The sequence below is a fragment of the Centruroides sculpturatus genome, unplaced genomic scaffold (genome assembly GCF_000671375.1).
Source record: "Centruroides sculpturatus isolate CEXI.00-Female unplaced genomic scaffold, Cexi_2.0 scaffold345, whole genome shotgun sequence".
Taxonomy (NCBI): domain Eukaryota; kingdom Metazoa; phylum Arthropoda; class Arachnida; order Scorpiones; family Buthidae; genus Centruroides; species Centruroides sculpturatus.
In genome coordinates this window covers 650,081-670,638 of record NW_019384515.1, presented here as the reverse complement: position 1 = coordinate 670,638, position 20,558 = coordinate 650,081, and the positions used below count along the sequence as shown (strand labels likewise).

Genomic DNA, 20,558 nt, shown 5'->3' with positions numbered 1-20,558 from the left:
AATTTTTTTTAAAAATAAGTTTACGTAAAGGATCAAGGAAATTAATTTATTATAAGAGTTTACCTCTTATATTAAATTAATCCTTATCCTGTGTAATTAACGCGAGAAACAGCATAAAATCTATCTTTGATTTAAATTTTGATTAGAAATGATATGAAAAACTATAAATCCATAATTATAAACTTATTTATAATTATACTTATTAAAATATTAGACAGTACACTAGCTTTAAATAAAGAAAAAAAATGTTAAAATATAATTAAATGGATAAAATTTACTAGCATAACAGATTTTACAAGTATTATCCGTTTAATAAAAGAATTTGACTAAAATTAAGAAATAAATCCAATAGATAATATGCATATAGGCCTATATATATATATTAAAATGGGCGAATTTTCGATAAACAGCTGGCATATAAAAATCCGTGTTTTTTATATGCTTATTATTAGAATTTAACAGAATTAGTGATTTTATTAGCACAATTTTACCAGACCCCATATATTTTTAATATTTCAATTTATGTTATAAATAATAAAAGAACAATAAAAATATTTTTTCATAAATAAATAAATTTCACTCGGTTGTGAGGCAACTAATCAAAGTTTTTCATAAAAGGTTACGCGTATTCTATTAAAATTGAAGTAACAATGAAGTAAGGAATAAATGAGAAAAAGAAAGTAGAATTTATTCAGCAGAAGACTGAAGAAAAAGAAAAAAATAATAACTAAGAAATTTCTAAAATTTTATGAATTTTTTAAGCGTGAAATTGCGTAAACAGTAGATCCTCGATTTAACTAAAAAATTTCTGTCTTGAGGAGAATTAGATTACTTTTTATTCTTGAAATAGAACATGCTAAAAGATTGAGTCAATGAGTCTCAAACACTATATTGTATATTCTACATTAAGGACTATATTGTATAGTTTTTAATGTGTTTAATTAAAATGAAGTTTGGATTTTGTCGTAAATTTATTTGTTATAATAATATAATAATACTTACTATTAGACCTATTTTTCCAGCTGTTATATAACAGAAGTAAAGTGTAGCGATAGCTCAAAAAATGACCTCACTCCCGAAAAGTTTTACAATTTTGGACGCAAAGGACCTTGAAACGTCGCGAAATGGAAAAAAGCTGGGGGGTTTCTGTATGTATAGTGATGTTAGTGTGTTTGGGGGAACATGATTTTTTTTTCACCCAATTTAAAGCTTAATAACTCCTGTTTCTTTTGTCGTAAATTTCTGAAATTTTGCAGGAAGATTTGTGTATTAGATTGAAAAGTTACTAGAAATTTTCAGAAAAATTAGCCTATTAGTTCGGGAGATATTAAGGAAGTAGGGGGACATATCTAAAAAAGCTTCCAAGTTAAGAAATTTTATTTATAGTGGGCCTACTAGTTCAAATTCTTAATTTATCAAAAAATAAATCTACTTGTTTCGAACATTTTTTGTTATAATTAATAATATAAAAGTTATTTTTTAAAATAAAATCTCATAACAGATGGCGCCATAGACAATTTTAAACTTTGTATTTCTTAGACATAAATATTTTCCGGAAAAGTTAAGCAACTCGTTGCTAGATTTAATATATAATAGCGTATAGCATATGTTTTAAAACATATTCGATTTAACAAACTTTCGACAATATTAGATACCGATTACCTTAAATTAGTCCGTTAAATCGAGGACCTACTCTATTTAGAATAATGCCGATAGTATGCAATATTCACTATTTATTATAATAGTTTTATCTGATTATATATTGATATATTTCATTAGGCTTAAAATTAATTAATTTAAAATTATTTATATTAATTAAACAACTTACTTTTCACTTCACTTTTATTGCTTAAAATTGAAAACGATTGTTCTATCAATTGAAAATGCAATGTTATATAGGCCTATATAAACTATATACAGAGCAATTGAGAGCTTTTACGGGGCCGGGTATAGAGCGGGCGGATTTTATTTTTTGTTAATAAAAGCAACATTAATTTATAAGAACTCCTAAGATTTTTCCGTTCGTGGAAAAAAAGATACACGTTTACTCCTCTGGGCGGTCCTGTAATATTGTATATCTTATATATATAATATTATACAATATAAAGTTATATATACCACTTGTATTTCAGTGATTTAGATGTGACAAGATAATTTCAAAATAAAAATTTCTAATTCAATTCTATTTTTATTGACATTTTTCTTATTTTTTAATAATAATAAAATTATAAACTGGAAATCGTGATAAAGAAACATCACGAAATCTCTTTTTTAAAATAAGATTTGTTTCCAAACTGTGTTGGCGGCATTATTAAATCATTCCAACATGAGATCTTTTATGAGACGAGAGAAACAGGGAGGAATGTTGATGATAAATGTATGAATGGAGTGTCTCATTAAAATGGGGGTCGTGTCTGTAAAGTGTGGGTCAAACCTGTCTTCTCAATGGAGTCACAATGCATGTTAGACGTTTCCTGTAGCACTTTATAGTCGTTTAATTTTGAATGAAATGCAACCTCGTTGGACAAGAAATTTAATTCCGTGAATCAAAATATGCTTTAAATTGTGTTACAATGTAAATTCATGTTTTCGGTGTGTTCTGGTTTCTGTTTTAACCATATTTTATGTAACTTAATTCATAAAATATAGACATGAAACGGTCTTCGCGTATAGAAAAAAAAAACCANGTATATCTTATATATATAATATTATACAATATAAAGTTATATATACCACTTGTATTTATATACAATATACGTGTAAAACCTAATTTACTGTAAAGTTATTTCTATAAATTATCTTTCATATTAAGTTACAAGTCAGATGTTATTTCTGATTCTTAATCTTTTTAGTTAAATAAATACAAATTCGTGGTAATTTATATTCTCTGTTATTGTTTCGCTAAGAATTCTAAATGATTACCTAACGTTTCAACAAAACGTTTTCATTATTTATTCAATAATTATTAAAAAATTCAAAGAGGTTCATGAGGGTTTACTAAAAAAATTCAAGGGATTCTTATCTCGAGTAAGGATCGGACTTAATGAAGAGTTTACTCGTACGAGTCTTTAACTTATTAAAAAAGTATAATATTACGACATTTAAAATTAAAAAAAATACTTACTTTAACTCCAAAAAATAAGGCTTTTGCCTTTTTGTTTCGAGTGCCAGGAAAATTGCGCTAGAGCTTTACCAGCTTTTTAAATAAATTTCTGTTTAAGGTTTAAAATAAATAGAACTATACTCGAATTAATTTATTTATTTAAAATAATTTGAATGAAAAATTTGGGAAAGTTTTTCTGATTTAAATAATAATTTATTTTATGATAATGCGTAAATCTCAATTGTTTGTATTGTGTTAACAATAGAGAGGTCGAGGCGCACGTTTTAAACGTGTAAACGTGTACGTGTGACGTTCGGCGCCGCTTTCCCGTAAGCCTAAAAGTTTGACGATGGTGTTTGGAATGTCGAGCGTGATTCCACAGACTATCCAAACACCATTGTCAAACTTTTAGGCTTACGGGAAAGCGGCGCCGAACGTCACACGTACACGTTTACACGTTTAAAACGTGCGCCTCAACCTCTCTAATACTCTAAAACCTGCCTAAACAGGAATTGAACGGTACCGAATATTTTTCCGGTTTTACAAGTTTCCGTTTTAAACAGGTTTTTTTTTAACATTAAAAAATTCGCTCAGTTACGAAGAATTTATTCCGTTTAGGCATGTTACCATTTAATTCTAGTTCCGTTTTGAATAGGTTTTACTATAAATAACAAATGGAACTTAACCAGAATTACAAAAATTTCTACAATAGAAAATTTTAATTGGATATTTATAACATTAGAGAGGTTGCGGCCGAAGTTTTCGTCTTTAAAACGTGAACGTCGAACGTTTCGCTCCACTATCTTGTAAGCGGCGCTCGACGTTCGACGTTCACGTTTTACAGATGAAAACTTCGGCCGCAACCTCTCTATTATTAGATTATTCATTAAAAATTATTTAATAGAAAATGTTTACATCTCACATTTTGTATCAAGTGATCTGACTGTATTTTATAGTCTAATAATTATATACAGGTCGTTACTATAACAGGATTGATTATTATTCAAGAAATTTATTTAAACGCCCAAACGTGATACAAATAAAAGTTTGAAAAAAATGACATTTCTTTCAATTATATCCGAATTTAAAAAATGATGGATTACTTTCCTTTTATGAGAAATGTAGAAACACCCACAACCGATTTTATGCTTATCATGTTTATCCACTTTTTAATTCAGTTCTGCATAAAGTAGCAATTACTATTTTGAAAGCTGTGATTTAATGCAAATATAACTTTTAATACTTAATGTCTCAAAACTGAACATTATATTCAAAACATGAAATATATTCATTAATAAAACTTTATTATATTTTAATAAAATATTCANAAAGATAAAAAATAAAAATTAACAACTTAATGTTTATCCGAATGACAGTTGGAAACTTGCCATTTTTCTTAATATATTTACTGTTTATAAAACAAACATTGCTGAAAGTTGAGAAATGATAATTTACTGAGAAATTTAAATTGTTTCTACATTAAAGATGTTACAATAAATTAGCAATTGTTTCGCTTTCTTTTATTTATTCTTCAATATTTTAAGTCTGTTCATTATTATTTATACATTAGGCCTATATATCTAATTTTGGTTTATATTTCAGAATATAATGGACCAAACATTTTGAAATTTGGCTGGAATATTTATATATATATGAAGCATTGATAATATTTACATGTGTAGATTATAAGTCAAGGAGCGGTAGAGATGTTCATAACTCGAATGAGGTCGGACTTAATGAAAATTTTATTCGTACAAGTTTTTAGTTTATTAAAAATAAACATTACTGGCATTTATAATTAAAAAATACTTACCTTTACCCCCCAAAAGTAATTGTTTTGCCTTTATCCGAGTGCCAGGAAATTGGCACTTGAAAATTGAGCTTCTTTGAAATTTGGCAAAACGGCATTAATACGTTTTAAAATAATTTTTATTCTATTCAATCTGTATATAATGCACTGTATATATATGATTTTTATAATTAAAATCAACATTTAATTATTATTTTTTTAACTAAAGATATAAATTCTTATATTTTAAATTTTTAAGAATTTTTTTTTCTCTAAATCTAACCTCAGATCTTAAAATAAATCGTTTAACTCTAACAATATCATGAATTTGGATACAGTTACTAATTGAACTGTGTGTGTACTTTTAGAATAGGAAAAGTATGATTCTCTGGTAGAAACACCTCAAAACACCGTATGTCTGTTCGTTGCTCAGAAATTCGTTTATTTCCAAGTCAATTTGCATATTTTAAATGTGGATATAGCTATTATATATAGTCATAGTTCTCCTGCTGTTCCCATAAAGCTATATAGGAACAGCAGGGGAAGTTTGTGGAACGGTATGACGATGAAATAGTCCTCATTGAGTATTGCATTATGTTGGTGACATTCCTCGGAAAATGAATGTAAACATCACATAATGAATGTATAAAAATAATAAACTGAGTAAAAATCACATAGTTATTTTTACTTAATGATTGTGTCATTCTTGTCTAAGTAACCATTGTACAAATTTGGACTATGTTGACAAGTTTTGTCACCTTTGTAATAATTTTTAATAATGATTGAATAGGATAAATGTGGAATCCAAAACAGTGAGTAAGAATTAAGTGGTTACTTTGTATGTTGTTTATTTTAAATCGTTTTTGTAATTTTAGTATATATTGGTATAGAAACATAGGATAAATACAAGACAAATTAAAAATTCTCAAAAGCATATATGAATCACTTTTTTAAAGATATTTTTATGAATTCTTTTGAAAATATTAAATTTGTATACTTTATTGGAAATTATTGTACCTTTTTTGTGTACTGAAATGTATATATATATATATATATATCTGAAGAGGGAGAGGATTAAATAGACCTACTCCTGAAATGCATATGTAACTTGAATAAAGTATTCCTGAAAGAAACTACCATGTGTGGTTGGTTTTATAAGAATAGTGTCGCTTATTGTGGAAATATAATAATGCCAATTTCCTTGAAAATACGACATATTGCTGTAACAGAGAAAATTAAATTAACTACATCGTTAAAAGTATCATTAATCATCAATTCTCAAGCATCTAAGTTTATTGGGAGTTATATTGACATTTCAAAATATGTTTTCACCCCAATGTGAGGGCAAAGCGGATCATACTCAATTTTCATACGGGTGAAATGGTCTCGTGCTTTTCAATTATGTTAATCAAATTAATTCAACACAAATAAGTTAGCTATAACAAACTACGATAACTTTGTTGTTGTTTCGATAACAACAACAAAGTTAGCCTACATCAAAACATACTCACTACATTAAAATAGTTTAAAATAGAAAAATTCAGTGACATTTTTCCACGATGGGCATGGGAAAAAGGTCTTGGTGTTATCAAAGCAGAAAGAGGGAGAGATGAAAATAAGAGTACTGTTTCTTACTATTATTGCGTAACTAAATGGTGTATTCTAGTACTCTCTGGACTAGATACACTCTCTGAAATGTATTCTCGGACTAATTCCTAATAATTTCACTTTGGTTTTATTATTTCGAAAATTTCTTGGGGCCATTTAGCCTTTCAGGAAGCTAAGGCCCCCAGTTTCTATCTAGTTACCCCCTAATGACTATCTTTCCAGCTCCCATTGTGGGTTAGGCCTTGTACATAACGGGTATAATTTCAGACCAGCCACAAATAATCCAGTTGTACCAAAGCTATAATATAGAAAGACTAACTGTTCGTGAATTATAATACATTTACAGTATAAAATGACAGGTTAAAATGGAAAGAACACGATAACAAATGTCATTATTATTATCATCGTGTTCATACAGCTTTTATGGATAAATTTTCATAAATTATAATGATCCATTTCATTCCACGTAAAGTGATCCAAATCACTCGATATACAATGCGGTACAAAAAAGCATTTTTAGTTATTGACTACCGCCACGTTAGGCTTATCATATAATAACATAATCAAAAATCACTCTAAAAATCTGTTATTAAGCAAAATAATTTATTTATAACTATAAACATGAGCTGCAGACTTCCAAAAACAAAATTGAAAACTTTTCCGAAACAAAATTCATTGTCTATTGCAAAGTCTATGGCATATAATTTTCTATAGTATAGAAACACAACTTAAATTTTAATTATTTTGAATTTCTAATACAGTAAACTCTAGATTTAGCGAACTAATTGGGAAAGAGGATGCCCGCTCTAGTCGTTAAATTCAATGTATTTTAAAAACATATTAATACAGAACTGAAATTATAATGTTCGGAATGTATTAAAATGCTGTTATAATATATATAAATACAAATAAAATACAGTATTAAGTTAATATAATATATAATATATTAAATAGTTTATACTCACTAACCCATGCTCTATTCGCGAATAAGGAAAGAATTCTATAGTTATTTCTTTTAAAACAAATTCTAAGTCTGTAAATCGGGGTGCGTTAAATAGAGATCTAATNAATATATATAAATACAAATAAAATACAGTATTAAGTTAATATAATATATAATATATTAAATAGTTTATACTCACTAACCCATGCTCTATTCGCGAATAAGGAAAGAATTCTATAGTTATTTCTTTTAAAACAAATTCTAAGTCTGTAAATCGAAATCGGGGTGCGTTAAATAGAGATCTAATTGTTTTAGTTACTATATCAAATGGTATAGAACTGGCATCAAAGAATCTTTTTATGTAGGCCTATGTCTCAGTTATTATTTTTCATTTGACAAAATTATTTTATACGTACAAATATTACTCACAAAATTCGATGTTTCTTTCTGTTAATATCTTTTATAATCCTTAAATTAAGGTTATGACCATAAGTTACATCATTTTAAAGACGTAAAAGCTCTCCTTGATACTCGATTTTCATGTAGATAACCAATATATCAACGAATCGCTGACAAATTGAGCAATTTTGAGCAATAAAGAATAAAAAAAAGTATATATATATATATAACTTATATATCATTGGAGAATAAAAGTAGGTGGAGATATGTATATTTACGCCTACTTCTAATTTCTCTCATCAATCGTCATTCTGATAGCCGCCTCTTCAACCAGTCTTCATTAAAACATTAAGGCTTTATATCTATAATATTTAAAAGAAAGCCGCTCAACTCTCTCGAAATTAAATCTAACCTCAGATCTTAAAATAAATCGTTTAACTCTAACAATATCATGAATTTGGATACAGTTACTAATTGAACTGTGTGTGTACTTTTAGAATAGGAAAAGTATGATTCTCTGGTAGAAACACCTCAAAACACCGTATGTCTGTTCGTTGCTCAGAAATTCGTTTATTTCCAAGTCAATTTGCATATTTTAAATGTGGATATAGCTATTATATATAGTCATAGTTCTCCTGCTGTTCCCATAAAGCTATATAGGAACAGCAGGGGAAGTTTGTGGAACGGTATGACGATGAAATAGTCCTCATTGAGTATTGCATTATGTTGGTGACATTCCTCGGAAAATGAATGTAAACATCACATAATGAATGTATAAAAATAATAAACTGAGTAAAAATCACATAGTTATTTTTACTTAATGATTGTGTCATTCTTGTCTAAGTAACCATTGTACAAATTTGGACTATGTTGACAAGTTTTGTCACCTTTGTAATAATTTTTAATAATGATTGAATAGGATAAATGTGGAATCCAAAACAGTGAGTAAGAATTAAGTGGTTACTTTGTATGTTGTTTATTTTAAATCGTTTTTGTAATTTTAGTATATATTGGTATAGAAACATAGGATAAATACAAGACAAATTAAAAATTCTCAAAAGCATATATGAATCACTTTTTTAAAGATATTTTTATGAATTCTTTTGAAAATATTAAATTTGTATACTTTATTGGAAATTATTGTACCTTTTTTGTGTACTGAAATACTGAAATGTATATATATATATATATATATCTGAAGAGGGAGAGGATTAAATAGACCTACTCCTGAAATGCATATGTAACTTGAATAAAGTATTCCTGAAAGAAACTACCATGTGTGGTTGGTTTTATAAGAATAGTGTCGCTTATTGTGGAAATATAATAATGCCAATTTCCTTGAAAATACGACATATTGCTGTAACAGAGAAAATTAAATTAACTACATCGTTAAAAGTATCATTAATCANACACTCAACAAGCCACCAATAAAACTCAACTGCCTAACCTATAACCAAAGTCTCCTTTTAATTTGTTTTTAAAAAAAAGCGCTTGACAAACTTGCCCCGCATGCCGAAGTTGCCCCGGTCTCCCCTATAGGTTACTCATAATCTGATTTCTGATATTATAGTATGAAAATTTGTTTATACAATTCATCTAAATTTACAAAAATGGCCCGCTAATAAGACCAAGGTTAAGAATGACGAAAGTTAAATTGTAATGTAAAAGGGTCAAATGATAGACGTTTATATTAAATTATTACATAGGCCTACATCCAGTAAAACATTTATAAAAATATTAAAATGTTTTACATTATTAACAATAATTTTGAGACTAATAGATATAATAACTAATGAAAATATTTAATATTTTCAAGTATATTACCGAGCTACGAGTCTTTACATTGTAATATTTGTATGTATTAGAAATAACTTTTGTACATAGAATGAATATAATTAAATAATGTAAGATATATCTATAATTTCTGGGTGGTAAATTACTAATATTTTCTTAATACTTGCTGGTTCTTTAATAAATCATGGAGGATATCCATTATGGTAATGCGCTTTTAAATTCATTACTTGTGCGATCATATATAAAAATAAAGAATTTAAATACAAAATAAATGATAAAATCTATAAATAAGGCCTATAAGATAGATATAGATTTTATAATTAATTAATAAAATATTTAATACTATTTTAATAAATTCACTCTAAATTATGTCAGAGTATCTTTTAAATATACAGTCGACCCCCCTATAACACTGTTGATTATTCCGTTTTATATGAATTCCATGTTGTACGAGTCACTTAAATTTTACAAATAGGTGTGCCGGGCTGTGAATGGCTCACGTAGTCTATTTGTAAAATCTAAGTGACTCGTACAACATGGAATTCATATAAAACGGAATAATCAACAGTGTTATAGGGGGGTCGACTTTAATATATGTTTATTCTTCATTTATTTTATAAACCGTATATATTTAATGCCTATTAAGTTGTGATTAATGTTCCAACCGATGTGTATTTCGATTTATATAGGCCTAATTATAATTTTATATTTTTATACGTTAATTACAAACTAATTTCAGATTGATACTTATGCTATTACTGTAATAATAATGAATTGAAATGATATTCTGATGCTCATCAAGCAAGTATTTAAGCTTAAGGATAAATTAAATATTTGAAAAAAAAATTGCATTAATTGTTCTTACTTTTCCCACAAAAGGCCTCGATTTTATTCATATAATATTTATACAAGCTTATTTATAATAAAATGAAGAAAGAGGAAAACAAAAATTAGGTAACACAGTTGCTACATTGTCAAATTTGGTAAACTTATTTCCAAGGGCGAATCCAGAGGGGGGTAATTAGGGTAACTCATTCTGATTTATATTCTTAAAATAAAAATATACCTCCCAAAAAACTAAATTTATAGCGTGGTTTAATTTGAGTTAAAATTAGTATTATTAATTTTCTATTAAATATAAGACTTAAATATAATTTTAAGATTTAAGTATGATTAAATTCGCACAAAAACGTTTACAAATTCTAGTTAAATATATAATTAATTAACGTATTACTTAGTAATATATTAATAATATTAATAACAAAATAAATAAATGGCACGTTATTAATAAATTATTAAAATAAATTCAATATTAATTTATATATATATATATAGGCCTATATTAAATGTTAAACCTGTATTACGAATATTTATATACGTATAAAAGCAAAATAAAAATATTTATAATTAAAAATTATTTTTATCATTTATAATTTAATAAAATAAAGTTGTCATTTAGATAAATCAATAATTTTAGAATTAGAAAGATCAGAAATTAAGTTTAAAATATTTAATATAAATTCCGAAAAAATGCATTTAATTTTACTCGATAAACCCGTTAAAAATTTGTAGAATATAATAGATATATTTAATTATAATTTAACTACGAAATTCTATATTTCTACTGTTAAAAAATAAATAAAATTCTTTGCTTTCTACCTCCGAAAATCCATGTTCTAAGGAAACCGACTCTTGTATGAAAGCAGTACAAACGTTAATTATTTTTCATTTCATGTACTGTACTGTACATTGCATCTTTCAATAAAAGAGGAAAAAAACTCTAGAAATTAAACATACTGAAGAAATTTAGATTAAATTTCTAATGTTTGAAGAATATAATGTTGATAAATTATATATATATTTAATTCGCCATACCAAATTCTAAATTTATATTTAGTTGGACTTCATACTTTCTGTTAAATTGTATTTTCTGAAGTTTTCTAAATCAAAAGGACAACTTTTTTTTTTCCGGAGACAAAATTATCTTTAACTTGAGGCTTCTTATAGGTGAGAAACTAACATGCATTATTTGTTCTTTGCCCTTTCCACAATACTTTCAAGTTTGTGAGTCAAGCAATTCTATACGGAATCGAATTTGGTAATATGATACTTAGTAATCAAAACAAATATCACACATTTGAAAATAGTATAGAGAGTTTCATTATGTCTTGTCGAAAAAGAAATAAATCCTTTCTTGCCAATCAGAAAAAAAAGGGAAATAAATCTGGAAAATAATGAAAGAGTACAAAGTCATTTCGGTTCTGATCGTCATTATTCATTAAGATTTTTGTTTATTTATTCATAAATACTCACTTTTTTATTCATTCTTAAACACGAATAAGTGTTTAAAAGTGTTAAATTCTGTAAAAATTGTATTAAGTTAACTCGGATCATAAAAACAAACAGTTTTCAACCTTTTTTTCACTGGTATAGATTTGCAGCACTAATGAATCCTTCTTGCCCACTCCTGTGATAGTACGTGTACCACTGGTAGTGAAAATGCTGATATAAACCAATGTAATGTTAATTAAAATGTTGAATATTTTAGTAATTTCTTTTAACTTCAAATAGAATGATAACAGAAATGTTTACACAACTTTTAGTGGGCGATGAAAATCATATAATAAAGCTCTTACAAGAATAAATCTTCGTAAGTTTCTCGTTTAACCAAGATTGGGCTTGGCGATATTATCTTTTATAAACAATAGTGAATGCTTTTTCACAATGAATGAAAATGCCGTGACGAATCAAAACAATGTTTGAATGCATTTCAAATTAAAGCGTGTTATTCTTATCGTTGTTCAGAGTTAAATATATATATATTTGAAAATTTTAAATATATTCTTATTTATAATCAGCATGACTATAACATGAATAATATTTTTCAATAGAATGTTAAAAAATCTCTAATAAATCGCAGATAAGTTTTCAATAAATTTTCTTTATATTAATTTAAATTTAAGTTTATAATTAACTTGGAATAAACAATGAATTCTTATAAAATAATTAAATAGGTGGAAAATAGAAGAAAAAGTCGGTGTAGTTAGCTGGAATAATTTAATTAGAAGAAACGATATTTGATAGTAAATCATTACTTTTGCATCATAAATCTATGAACGCATCATTAACCATTTTGAAATAAATTTTCGACTTCTTTCGGAAATTTAATGATCTGAAATATAACACTTTGAAAAGCTCCCTAATTGAAACTTAACTTAATAATTGTATAAATAAAATATTCTCATACGGAAGCGAATAATTAAGCTTAAGTGAAGAATTTCAGATTTAAGAATAGCTCTTCATTTAAAGGTTTTTGAATGAAATAATAATTGAGTTCTTTACAGTCTTCTCTTATAAACATAAAATTATCTTAAAATAAAATCTTAATAATTTTCTTTTATTTTTACAATGAATGATAAAAAGATGCAACTAAATCAGTCAGTTTTCCAATTAAATTCAACTGTGGTTGATGTACGATTTCACCTATTGCTAACCATTCATAACCATGGCTTTGCGCCACATGTTTACATGTAGATGAGGTAAAAGAGAAAATGTACCCCAGGCTCACAATTAATCACGTCGTGTAGGCTGCTCTGTCATACCTGTAACTTCGAACACCTGCGATGGAGAAAGTCGGACAATTCTGTCAAGGATTTCTCCAAACTGAAGCTGACTCATTACATCCTGGACTTTACTATGTTTCATGCACATGGAATCTCATCCCACACCTGTTATCCATCGTTCCATGATAATTAATAATCTATATTCACAACACATAATCCTTCCAGAACTTGTCACCGATTAAGAAAACGATAGAACAATGATGACGTTTCATTTATTCATAATCTTTAGATATTATCTTAGTTTTGAAGTAATGAAAGTTTTACGTAAATAGAATTTAACTTTTAAACTTAGTTTTGAATTTTGACATATTGAAAAGGATAAATTATAGTAATGGAATCAATTGAATAATTGATGCTTATTTTATCTGTTTCTAAGATTAAAAAAGAATTAAAATTATTTTATTTTTTTAATAAAAAAAAGTGATTTTTTAGATAACGTCAAGCATGCACTTTAGACAGTAAGCAGTAGGGCATGACCCCGCTCGCGATGTTATGGTGCTACTTACAGTCACACCTTTGGCAGTACCCGTCCGTGTACGGAATACATAAACCGATATTGCTGTGGGTTTGGTTAGTAGTAAATAGCAGGTTAGGATGAGTGTTTAGTAATGGATCATTGCAATACTTAAAGATCGAATCTCTTTTCAGCAGCGAAATATATGGTATTTAATTCTTTGCCAAGCTGTAATTAATAGGTAATTGAACGTATAATATTTCTTTGTGTAAATAGCTACACCTTAAGTGAGCAGTTTTCCTTTGAAAATATATGATGTCACCCGAAGAATGCCCCGAAGTGAAACAAGCCAATGCATTTATCTTTTTATTGGGAGTATCTTGCAAAATATACTCTTAAAAAAACGTAAGGTTTTTATAAAAGGTTGAGCATTATATCCGTATTAAAGCATTTTATATCAACGAGCAAATTGACATCTATATAAATTTATTTTTAAAAATACTTGTGCCAATTATTAGATTTAAGATAAGATATCGCCGAGCAAAAATGGATTAATTCATATTAAATATCGCCCTTTTAATTCATAATCAATTATACTAATGTTTGTTGGTTTAGCCAATATTTATTATCACTCATTTAATCTTCTTTCCTATCATCACCCACACTATTTTCGATAACTTTTTTAACTGGAGCAAGGCTGATTCGGTACTTTCCCGTTCAAAGGTGGTCCCACCTTGCAATTCACATCCAACACCTGAATGGCTCGCGGGTATCCTCCGTACAAATTATTATTGCGGAAACAGACAGGATTACAAGATATAAACAAACTATAAAACTTATTAATATATTTTCTCGTGTGGAATAAATAGGTTAACCAAATCTACTTCAAAAGTCTCATTAACTGTAATTTTTTTTTTTAATCCAAAGTAGCAATGTCATATATTAATTTAATTGTGGAATGGATCGTGTTATAACTCGATTTTTAACCATTAATATTTTGTATAAGACCTCCAGTTGTTTTGGTTTGACCAATTTGGTGCTATATCTTCAGTTGATGTCATCCAAATTATCCTTGACCGGAGAGTTATCCCGAGAAAGATATCGCGTTTTGTGAATTACACCAATCCTAAAATTATGCTAATTATTTAAAAAAAAAAAAAAGTCCCTGAACTAAAAATTTCAATTAATTTGTTATTTAAATAAATTAAATCACAAGTATTAAAATAAATATATTTATTTTTCAAATAGATTATTATATATACAATTTATAAAATAGAATATAAACAGTTGTAGTTTTATAAATATATCACTAACAAATAGGATTTACTTGCAAGTGTACTCTTCGGTTCTTTCGCTGCACACTTGGCAATTAACAAAACAGCACCAGTGAAATTTACACTTGCACTGCCACGTTTTATTATATTGATGAGTATTATAACCACGGCCACAGCATAGCAGGCCACATCCATCCATATCGGTAGAAGTTCTATTACAGATACGTCCGACAGTACCTAACGATCCTACACTTAAATCTTTCTCACAATAATTCGGAGACTTTTCTAAATATACAAGATCTTTCGGCTTGGGCCTTTTAAATGTTCCTTTATGTTTTTTTAATCGAAGAATAAGAGGAAGGAATTTTTTTGAGGGACGAGCCATCACTCTTTTAGCTTTTTGATATCGATTAAGTAGATATTCTCCAATACGAGTAAATGGAGGCAGCATCTTCCAACAAGTTTTCATTGTGCAAGAGCCTGATACACCGTGACATTTACATTCTGTTAACGTTGTATCTTTGACAGCCTAAATGGAAAAAAAATGAAGGATTTAAATAAACGTTTAAATTTTTATTGTATTATTATTATTATTATATTAATTATGTCCTTACAAATTAGTCCATATAATTGAATGAATAATGAAATTATTATTTATATTGGAGACAATTTTCTTTATTTAAATATTTTATTTCTAAAACTCTAATATTTTATAATAATTATTGCAAGTAATAATAATGATGATTGGTGATTGTACTATTAGACTTTTTCTATTTAAATAATTGGATTTTTTTGTATGCTACAACTGACAACAAATGTAGCATAAAATAAATATTCTAGACATTTAATAATAATTAAAATATCGATACTATTATTATCAAACAAAGCTTTATACATGAAGGAGGAAAATGAATAATCCATTAATTAATATAAGTCTATACGAATATTAAATGAAGTTTAATTTGATTGATATTTATTATATAAATTCTGCATAATTTTAAATTAAATCACAGAAAAATATACTTAAAATTAAGTTGAAAGTTTATAATTATTAAAAACCGAACGGGCCCTTACACATAGCACATGCATGCTCTAATTCTTTCGATGACGCGGTTCAAAGTTTGTTTAATGGAGAACTGAAAGCATTATTTGCCAGGGGCATAAACGAATTCGAAGGACTGATTGATGGATCAAAGGGCGAATGTTTATATTTGAAAGTGTTATATAACTTGCGGCTACGACGATTATTTCTAACTTGTTGAATTACAACTCAAAATTGTAAAGAAAGGGATAGGTTACGTTTGGATAACTGACAGACCTTTGAAAGCATAAGTCAATATAAAGGTTGGTAGAAACCTTTACTCTCTGCTGACCTCTTAAAACATGTAGCCTATTCTAATTCTATATTTTATGAGCTTAAGTACTTTGAAAATTTTCATTTTTTTTTTAAAGATAAAAACGAAAATAAGAAAGTAAGTTTCGAAATGTCGAATTAAAAACATCGTAAATAACAATATTTAAACGTATTTTATAGATAAGATGATATTTTAGAATCTAAACTTCAGTAATTTATGTTTTTAAGACTTATAAACCGAATAAATTTCTTGTTTATTATTATTATAAAAGACTAAACACACGTAAGAATTTTAATTTCGCTGTTTTATAAAATAAATTAGTAATCAAAATTTAAATAAATGAAGATGAAATTAGAAAAATACCCATTTATTTTTTAATGATAAACTTTAAAAAAATTTATTAATTGTATATATATAATTTTTTTCAAAAGGAAATATGCTAAAGAAATCATTTATTTAGATCTTTATCTTTTTATGGTTTAGTAAACTATCAATGGATTTATAACAAAAATAATTTAAAACTAGCTTTTTCATAAATCTTTCGATGCAAGAGGTTAACTATTTATTACGAAGGCTGAGAGATGGCAAAGAAACACGCTTCCATTAAAAAAGAAGTATCTATCTCTCTGCGGGAAGTATATTGTCATAGCAAACATTTCTTTAGCTCAGGGCAACAATAGATAACTTTAGTATTTTCATTTCTGATCTAGAAAACTATAAAATTCCACTTAGATATATAAATGTATTTTTCCTATTTTAATTAGTTAAAGAAGTATAAGTACTGTACTGTATATATAAACTGAAAATTGTAAAGGTCACAACTTCATCTTTGATCACGGTGTGCAAATTAATCTTAATAAAGATTAAAAAATGAACTTACTCTTCGACCGGCTTTATTATTTTGAAGATTCATTAAGGATCGCGCATCTTTTTCTAATTCTCGAACGTCTAAAAACTTTCTGGCAATTTCCATTCCGTACTTAACATCGGCGCTACATCCTCCCCATTTCCAACTTTTATACACACCGTCTTTAGTTTTATCGCATCCACAGCGACTGATGTTTCCACGACTGCAAGCTTGAGTGACTGCATAAGCAACTCCTGCAGAATTAATAGCATAGACGTAAGCTGCCTCTTTGCTACCTGTGCAAAATGAAAAGTTTAGATCAATCGAATACGAAATTTTCAGAGTGAGGATCTTCTTTTTATTACTCACCGACAGTAACCACATGACCGAAAACCGCATCACTCCCTATAGCAGTACAGTTCCAACGATGGTTTCGGAATTGTTTCTGGCATTCCATAATCGCCATTCTGGATCCTTCGCCAACAGCCACAATGACATCTGGTCTCCGGTAACATAACCTACGTTGAGTCGTAGTCAATCCAGGAATGTTATTACAAATCACGTTAGCACTAAATGCAACAACCGAGGACAAAGATCTAAACAAATAAGTCATGGAATTAACTGGTGTTAAAGCCAAAGAATGTAGACGTATTCTTATACTACAGATAATTTTATGTGCCTCTGTTTTTAAGCAGTTTTAATATTCTTGTCTCATTCATTCATTCATCAGTTCCCTCTTTGGCAAAGGAATGTGTTCAAATCATTCACTTTGAAACTTCTTTACTATGGGTGTCACATTTTACTTGTTTTCTTCCATTCTGGTTTTCTTCGTCGTAATTCAAGAGGCTTTCGTATTATATCGATGGATAAATTTGTTGATGGTTTCTATTCTGCATCGTATATAACGGATTTGTTTGACAGAGGACGATCGGATCTTACATTGCAAATGAAATTAAATGGGTAAGGTTAATCACCCAGAATTATTACAAAATATGATAATTGAAACAAAGTATATGCAAATTTCAGTGTTTATTTATAAATAAACAAATATAATAGTTTTTATACGCAATGATACCAAATATGAGAACATTGAACTGTGAGTTAGTTATACTTTAAAATGTAATTGGTTACAATTAGAATTAGGCTGTGCAAAAATGTTTCAGCACAGATGGAAAATTTGGCATATTCTTAATTTAAAAACCGACAAGCTTTAAGTTTTGTATAAATTTTTGATACGCCATCAAAATTAACTTCAATAAATAGAAAAATCTTTAGTAATATTTTAATTATTATTTGCTTTATAACCTATATTTCTGCGACTGTTCTGCTTTACATTCTCAATTAACCATAAAACTCGTCGAGTGAGACTTTAAGTCATGAGATGTAGTGAACCTTAAATGAAGTGAAACTTTGAACTGTGTAATTTATTACCAGAAAACGCTCTAGTCTGTCTGGAAATTGGAACGTTTGTTAGATATTCGTGACACTTTATCAAATTAAAAGAAAACGATTAAACTAATGTCACCCTAAAGTCTTTTCGCTAATTTGTTATATGGGCATCTATTTAAAGGTTTAATTATTTCTAGGCCTGGAGGTATACTCGATCAAAGAAAAACCATTCAAATTTTCAATGAAAGAAATGTTAAATTGTATCATTTTCGTTACATTTCTGTTAAAACTTTTCTACATTCTTGGCGTAAAGTCTTATTATTATTATTTTTTTTATTGAAATTTTTTAAAAAAAGTGCCACTTGTCAGGAATATCAACTCATTCTTTCCCGCAGAAACTGTTATGAGAATTATTCTGATCGCAAGTTACACCTCCTTCTTTCAGTTAGGAATTGGACAGTTGACAGCGAATAAGATCGATTAGTAAAACAGATTTGGGAGGGACATCTTTTAAAATCGTATTTCGTTCTACGTAGAAAAGGGAGTGCATTTTTACAATGAGATGAATGAGGTGATCATCCGGAAAATTAATGATTGTTTCTACCATTTTCGGAAGCATAATAATCGATAGTTAAATATTAGTTACAAAAGAAAACATAGTACAGTTAGAGATAATTTAAACGCTGTTTAACGGAAGAAATATCTCTAATCATTCAAACAGTTTCGATCGTGAAGTTAATCAGTTACTCATTAGAATCACTTAATCACAGAAAGAGGGAAAAAATCAGCGAAGGTGGAAGTAATTAGAGAAGAGGTATGACAGGTTTGGTTGGTATTCTCTTACAGTTTGATTGTGGGTGGAATTCTAGTGATAAGATTCGGGAGTGTAATGGGGATCTCATGTTCACAGCGAGGTGTGGGAGATAGAGTAACTCGCGAAAACAGTTCTGTAAATTATAGAATCGATTAGTTTAAAATGGCGACAATATTATACTTGGATCCTAAGAAAATTTTATAACTTTAATTAAGTACCCTGAAAGTATGTAGGTGTTACATAATATGCGAGGACCAGGAAATGATACATCATAATAAAAAACATAAAACCATTTTATATCTTTAATTTATGAGCAGTAATATGAAATTTGAAGTAAAAGAATACAACTCAATAATATGTGGATTAAAATGATCCGCCCTTTGATTATAATAATGAGAAAACGTGCCTAAGATTTCTCATAAAATATAATTATGTATTTCTCCAAATGTAATTTAGTTAAATAACATTAAGATAGTTTTTAAATGGTAATAATGTGCTTTAAAATAAACGATAAGTATAATATATTTATTACTAAAGAAATTTAATTTATTTCGCAGATATTTTCGCGAGCAAAGTTCATCGTGTTTATTATGGCATATTAACATTTTATTACGATAACAACGAATTAAATTTACTCAAAATATTGTTATCCGATTACGAATCGACTGCTTTTCAATTAAACTTAATTTTAATACATTATACGAACGAATTTCATAAACGAAATTATTTTCTTGTCACCGTGAATACTTTACTACGTAAAATAATATCACTTAAGTAAATGAAATTTATGGAATAAACAATAAATATTTAACTTACCTAAGATTGACGCTTGTATAAAAGATACAAAGGAGCAGAGTGACAATGGTCCAACGGCTGGACATGACGAGAATGGGACGACATAGCTAGTTTACCTCCTATATAAAGATGACACGTTCGTCCATTGGTTCTGTCCAGGTAGTTGAGGTGGAGATAGACAGACATTGATCCCACCCTCTATAGGGTGGAGAAACTTATATAGATTGTCTCTTATAAACAGATATTTTCACGTGTTCTAAATGTTAGAAAATATTAGAAAAATACAAAGATACCAATCGATGAAATACAGTAAAATACATCAATTGTAGTTGGAAAAACTAAGATTATCGGCGTATTACAACCGAATTTAA

At 27.9% G+C, this 20,558-nt stretch overlaps 1 protein-coding gene across 1 annotated transcript; it reads right to left on the bottom strand.

Annotated features, from left to right (window-relative positions):
* Positions 1-15,027: 15,027 nt before the first annotated feature.
* Positions 15,028-20,273, bottom strand: LOC111622537 (protein Wnt-7b-like). The gene is made up of 4 exons (XM_023364941.1): positions 20,209-20,273; positions 17,559-17,785; positions 17,223-17,485; positions 15,028-15,516 (listed from the first exon to the last, which is right to left on the bottom strand). The coding sequence occupies exons 1-4, from the start codon at positions 20,271-20,273 to the stop codon at positions 15,037-15,039; spliced, it is 1,035 nt and encodes a 344-aa protein (XP_023220709.1). The 3' UTR covers positions 15,028-15,036.
* Between the last annotated feature and the right edge of the window lie 285 nt (positions 20,274-20,558).

Excerpts from the sequence above, each read along its gene's own strand:
- LOC111622537 (XM_023364941.1), bottom strand. The coding sequence starts at position 20,273 with ATGTCCAGCCGTTGGACCATTGTCACTCTGCTCCTTTGTATCTTTTAT. Across the intron at positions 17,486-17,558 it reads CGGTCATGTGGTTACTGTCG|GTAGCAAAGAGGCAGCTTAC; the intron begins GTGAGTAATAAA and ends CATTTTGCACAG. Across the intron at positions 15,517-17,222 it reads ATAATAAAGCCGGTCGAAGA|GCTGTCAAAGATACAACGTT; the intron begins GTAAGTTCATTT and ends TTTTCCATTTAG.